Source organism: Myotis davidii, unplaced genomic scaffold (genome assembly GCF_000327345.1).
Source record: "Myotis davidii unplaced genomic scaffold, ASM32734v1 scaffold319, whole genome shotgun sequence".
Classification (NCBI taxonomy): domain Eukaryota; kingdom Metazoa; phylum Chordata; class Mammalia; order Chiroptera; family Vespertilionidae; genus Myotis; species Myotis davidii.
In genome coordinates this window covers 235255-241795 of record NW_006290675.1, presented here as the reverse complement: position 1 = coordinate 241795, position 6541 = coordinate 235255, and the positions used below count along the sequence as shown (strand labels likewise).

At 38.7% G+C, this 6541-nt stretch overlaps 1 protein-coding gene across 3 annotated transcripts in view; it reads right to left on the bottom strand.

Annotated features, from left to right (window-relative positions):
- UIMC1 (ubiquitin interaction motif containing 1) overlaps nucleotides 1-6541 on the bottom strand; it is a 70920-nt gene that overhangs the window by 24603 nt on the left and 39776 nt on the right. For all 3 annotated transcript variants that reach the window (XM_006763693.2, XM_006763694.2, XM_006763695.2), the window contains exon 10: nucleotides 3796-3949. In XM_006763693.2, the coding sequence (XP_006763756.2) occupies nucleotides 3796-3949 (154 nt within the window). The remainder of the gene's footprint in view (nucleotides 1-3795; nucleotides 3950-6541) is intronic.

The following is a 6541-nucleotide window of genomic DNA, read 5'->3' as shown; positions in this document are numbered from 1 at the left end:
GGGCAAAGGACCTAAATAGACACTTCTCCAAAGAGGACATACAGATGGCCAAGAGACATATAGAAAAATGTTCAAAGTCACTGATCATCAGAGAAATGCAAATTAAAACGATAATGAGGTATCACCTCACACCTGTCAGAATGGCTACCATCAATAAATCAACAAATGACAAGTGCTGGCAAGGATGTGGAAAAACGGGAACCCTCGTACACTGCTGGTGGGAATTATGGCTGGTATAACCATAATGAAAAACAGTATGGAGTTTCCTCAAAAAATTAAATATGGAACTGCCATTTGACCCAGCAATCCCACTTCTAGGAATATCTTAAGAATCCTGAAACAGCAATCAGAAAGAACGTATGTACCCCTATCTTCATAGCAGCACAATTTGCAATAGCTAAGATCTGGAAACAGCCCAAGTGCCCATCAGCAAATGAGTGGATTAAAAAGCTGTGTTATTCCATTTGTGACATGGAATACTATGCAGCAGTTAAAAAAAGAATCGCTTACCCTTTGAGACAGCATGGAGGGACCTTGAGAATATCATGCTAAGTGAAATAAGTCAGTCAGAAAAAGATAAGTATCACATGATCTCACTCATATGTGGAATCTAAGTAACAAAATAAACTGATGAACGGAGTGGATCCAGAGACATGGAAGCATGGAACAGAGTGCAGACTCTCAGAGGGAAAGCCGGGGAGTGTGGGTAGGTGGGAGGTAATCAATCAAAGACCTTGTATGCATATATTCATAACCCACAGACACAGACAATAGGATGCTGAAGACCTGGGTGGAGGACAGGGGCAGGCTGCAGGGGTTCCATGGGAGGGAAAGTGGGGACATATGTAATACTTTCAACAATAAAGATTTATTTAAAAATAAAATGATCTCAAAGACATTTTCCAGAAAGCAAAGGCAAGCTGCCTTTGTCCTGGTCTAGATTAATTTAGCAAATCCTCTCCCCTTAAACAGCCAGTTGTGAATAGACAGTAATGCCATTGAGCAATGAGTGAGCAGCTGAGCCAATGTAACCAGTGTAGTACATATTATAAAAACATAAAACTTACAGCAAAGTTAATCAGACACATATTTAATGATATGCATAATTGTTATTGTGCTGCACAGTAACTAGGCATAAATGGTAGACATTTCATGTAAATGACTCTAATTACTTTTTTTTTTAACACAGGCAAACCAAGCATGTCTAGGATCAGATTCAGAGGAAAACATGAAGGAGGGTAAAGCTGGATATTTAACTCTGGGAGGTCTTTCTCTTATTCCATACCCTTAGGCACTAAGCTACTGGTCTCCCAACCTGGGTCATGTATTTTCAAGAGTAACTTTTTCCACTCCGTTTTTTTTCTTTCTATACTGCTTGTTTTATTTATTTATTTATTTATTTATTTGTCTTATGTCCATTGGTTATGCTTATATGCATGCATACAAGTCCTTTGGTTGATCTCTTACCCCCCTACCTCCTGCCCTCCAACCCTCCCCGGCCTTCCCGCTGCAGTTTGACAATCTGTTTGAGGCAGCGCTGCCTCTGTATCTATTATTGTTCAAAAGTTTATAATGGTCTCTATTATCCATGAATGGTCCACTCCATATTAAGAGAAGCATCCTTTTACCAAAGGTAAAAAAAAAATTAGGCTGAAGGCTTGGCCTTTGTCTTCAGATATAAAGCTTAGAGGAACCAGAACAATTACTACTTCTGGCAAGGATGACAGGGGCAGGCAAGCTGGTAGAGAAATCAAATACACAGCAAACTTACTGAGGACCTATGCCAGGCACACTAGTAGGTATTTTACATAATTTTTCTAACTTCCCACCCTACCTACAGCCCCAAATTCTGTTCCTAGAGAATGGGATAGGTCTAGTGAGGACTCCCTCCTCCAAATTCTCTCATAAGGCCTAAAATGTCACCAGAGGGTAATTTAGGTTATTAGCAAGCTAACACCACTAGGAAGATTAAGAGGAAGCTGTTGTTTAATGCTGTTTCCCTTGCTTCCTATCTTATCTAACCCACAAGAAGATATAGGGACCCCTACTTTCGTATGGGTTTATCCAAATCTATCCAGTCTTTACAGCCCAGGCTTTTCAAACTCATTTATTTCTGGACCTCAATGCTGAGTAGGTTGTTGACACAGACAATACCAATTGGGTAAGCATGTTTGGTGAGATACACATGACAGTATCTTCTTTCTCTGGTCACCAAATGCCTAGCCCCAGAATTCTTTCAGCCATTGGAACTCTCTGCTAAAAATCAGACTAAAGAGCTATGTCAAATTAAACTGCATCTAGAATCCTAGGCCTTCAATGCTCTTCTATTAAAAGATGTTGATGACCAGATTTAGGTCTTCACCTTTCATTGTATTTAAGACTACAATGCTATTCATAAAGAACCTTAAAAATTATGACAAAATATTTGACCTAGTAATTCACTATTGTGAGTAGTAACAGCACCTGAAAGTTCTTAAGTACTTACTGTATGCTAGGCACTGTGCTAGGCATTTCCTTAAAATACTCAATCTCACAAAAAACAAATAAGGTCATTACTACTATTACTTGATAGATGAATAAAGGAAAGCTTGGAAACTAGTTAGGGTCACATAACTCTAGTGACAGAGGTCACTAGATTAATTGAACTCCAGAGCCCCCCTTTTTTACTACCACCCAAACTAGAAATATATCCTTAGAAAAATGACCCCAAAATATAGCAACAACTTTAAGCATAGGAGGCTCAATGCCATGCATATGGCAACTTGAAGCATTCTAAACACAGTTAAGAAAATGGAGGCAATTTGGATTACAAAATATTACATAGGCATTAAAATGTTTTTACATCTAACTTTTAGCGACTCATGAAGGAAATGTTATGCTATAAGTAGAAAAAGCAAAATACAAAACTTTACATTAGTCAAATCTCAACTATATCAAAATTGTCTGCACATGGAAAGACCTAAATTTACTGTTAAATTAAAAAAGACAAGTTGCAGAATAATATAGGACTTAGGCCAGTGTGGTCAGTGGGTAGAGCATCAGCCCGTGCACTGAAGGTCATGGGTTTGTCAGACCACAGACCAAAGGGTCCTGGCCAAGGGCACATACCTGGGTTGCAGGTTTAATACCTAGCCCTGCAGGAGGCAGCCAATCAATGTGTCTCTATTATCGATGTTTCTCTCTCCATCCTCTCTCCCCCCTCCTCCCTCCATTCCAGTCTCTTTAAAAACTTGAATAAATAATGGAAAAAATTATCCTCAGGTGAGGATTAACACACACTCAAAAAAGGTAACCAATAGCTTCAGGGGGATACAGTAGAGACATGTAGCACATGAATGGAAATTAGAAATATTTTTCAGCTGCTGTCTTTAGGTAAGAATTTAGTTACACACACACACACACACACACACACACACACACACACACACACAGCACTTATTTTGAATTGAAAATGGGCAACTCCAGATCTTAGTTCCTCAAGTTCTACAGGGGTCTCAATATTTGAATATATAAGCTGAAATGCAAAGTCCATGGCACTGCACTGCATTTTGGCCTACTATGGCAAAGAACAAGTTGAAACATTAAAAAGACAGAAGATTTCCCCCTTCCCCTGCTCTTCAGGTATGTGCCACAAAATAACATACCTGCCAAAATAATAAAGGACATGAAAAGTACTAAAAACTAATTAGATAGAAATCAAAACAAAAAACAACTATAACTTTGAAGAATTGTCTCTTTTTTTCTGCACTGTATTGTATAGAATTACAAAACTATCACACAGACAGATATCCTTACCTATATCTTGCCCCACCAGCCCATTACAGTACATGGCATGTCGCTCAATCTTTGTGGGTGGGAAGCCTTTGTCACATAGTGGGCAGGATACCTTGGAACTGGATGAGAAAGTAGAAGAAGGTATTTCCTTCTCAGCATCTTCCCTGTTACCAACCTAAAGAATATGACAAACAGCAATTGTAACCGCTTTACTTTATAAAATAATATTTCTTTGGGAGAACTGCAAAAACTCCATCCATACTTCATTTACTTTCAGAGACAATACCAATTAGTTTGCAAATTCAAGACTGAGGTTTGAGAGATAACAGTCAATAGCTATTCAGTGCCTGCTCCCTATGTGCTAAGTACTCTGCATGTAATATTCATTTAATCCTCATAGTGATCTAACAAAGGTATTAACATACCTTTTTACACATGAGATAAGCATTGTCCAAAATAGTAAAACAAATTGCCCAAAGTTACGGAACAAATAAGTGACAGAGCTAAAATTTAAACCAAGGACTATCTGGCTCAAAAAACTGAGGGCATTCCTCTATCACGCTGCAAGGCACTGTTCCCCTGGGTCAGTATATGTGTATGCAGTGTTTCAACAGTCTGTATACCAACAGCACCTTAAAGACACTTTTTCAATCTCACAAAAGAACTGTGATATTTTACATAAGGAGTTAGAAAACAAAAGAACTCTAAGCAAAAGAAGCACAATTAAAATTTAAGAACCTAGGTCTCTGCTTACACCAATAAGACATACCACCTCTTGTGTTTTATGACTTTTGGACTGTTTTAATACAACTAAGACCCAATATTTGAGAAGGCCAAATAAGTCATTAAGACATTTCTGCTGAAGCCATTTTTTAAAATATGTTTTTTATTGATTTCAAAAGGAAGGGAGAGAGAAAGATAGAAACATCAATGATGAGAGAGAATCATCAATAGGCTTCCTCTTGCACACTCCCTACTGGGGATCGAGTCTACAACCGGGCATGTGCCCTGACCAGGAATCAAACCTGGTTCATGGGTCAACGCTCAACCACTGAGCCACACCAGTCAGGTCTGCTGAAGCCATTCTTACATCTTATCTCTCTTGTTCCTCTTCTTGTGCTATTATAGTCATCATTTTTTTCAATAGTTGCCAGTGTCTCTCAGAGGCAGTTTTATGTTACCTTACAGATCAGAACTGAGAACTCTGCAGTGATTAATTCAACAGTATGCATTAAGCACTTCAGTACTACTGCCTAACACTTGCTTCAAAGGACAGCATGTCCTGTCCAATCAATGTGAAACTGTCCTAGTAGCCACTGCTTCCATTTAAAAGCAAAGGCTGTCATTATGCCTTACTACAGGAAAAAAATAAACCATCTTCTAGTACAAGAACAAAACAGGACCAAAACTGCAATGGGGTAGATAATTTGAGCTCTGAAACAACTGGGTTTGGGGTGTGGGGGTTGTCTCTAAGTTTAGGCCATCCTGAAATCTACTGCAGTGAATGTGATCCATCAGAGAGGGAAACAGGTCATCTAAATACCAAATCAAACAATTTCTACAATTGCCAAAATATGTTGTTTTCAACACATGTTTTATACTTAAAAAGACATATTCTGAAAGGGAAAAAAAGGAAAGACGAAAAAGGAACTAACAATGGTTGAGTTCCTATACTATGCCAGGTTTGACCAAACATTTTCCATAATCATCTCTCACAACAACCCAACTGACAAAGGTGTCTCGAGCTCCAGTATTACAGAAGAGGAAATTGAGGCTTAGAAAGACAAAGTAACCTACTGATCACAAAGTTACTAATAGGCAATCTAGACTCAAACCCAGGCCTGTATGATAACAAACCTTCAGGATTTCCATTTTACCATGGTGTGGCAAAAGCAAAAGTCACCCTCTTCCACTTTGTTTCTGAAAGCTGACTCTGTCAGGTACTGGGAGACTATATGATCCTATTATTCTCCTATAGGAAGTGGGTCTAGAACAGCTGTGGGCAAACTATGGCCCACGGGCTGGATGCGGCCCGTTTCAAATGAATAAAACTAAAAAAAAAAAGACCTACCCTTTTACGTAATGATGTTTACTTTGAATTTATATTAGTTCACACAAACACTCCATCCATGCTTTTGTTCCGGCCCTCCGGTCCAGTTTAAGAACCCATAGTGGCCCTCGAGTCAAAAAGTTTGCCCACCCCTGGTCCAGAAGTTCTAGGTGTTGTTTATTCCAAGCTTAGTCACTGAGCTTCTTAAAAATACAGGTTATTCTGTTCATAAATTTTATAATGAAAAGTCATCTTGTACATACAAAGCCATTTGAGCAGAGGGGAGAAAATCAAAGATACCGATAATTTGCAAGTAGTCTTGAGGTGTTGAAAGTTAGTGTCGCCTGCGCAGTTGCTTGGCCTTCTAAAGTTCACCAAGCACAGAAATATTACATGACATGAATGTCAGTGTTCACGCCCAGTACTATCCTCCTTTGCATTCATCACCAGCACTATAAAATGTGGATAATGTACCTTCAATTCTTAATGTATTCAAGAGGGAGTAGTCTATTACTGTCTTATTGTGAAGATAAGACCACTTCCAATCACACTCATAGGCAACCCAGGTTTCTGAACATTTTTATATTAAAATAAGATTTTTCTAGCACAATTAAAATGGTCTTTTTATATATTAACTATAGGGGGGGTGAGTGAGGAGTGATAAACTGGGGAACTTATATTCATATATGGACACAGACAATAGAGTGAAAGGTCTGG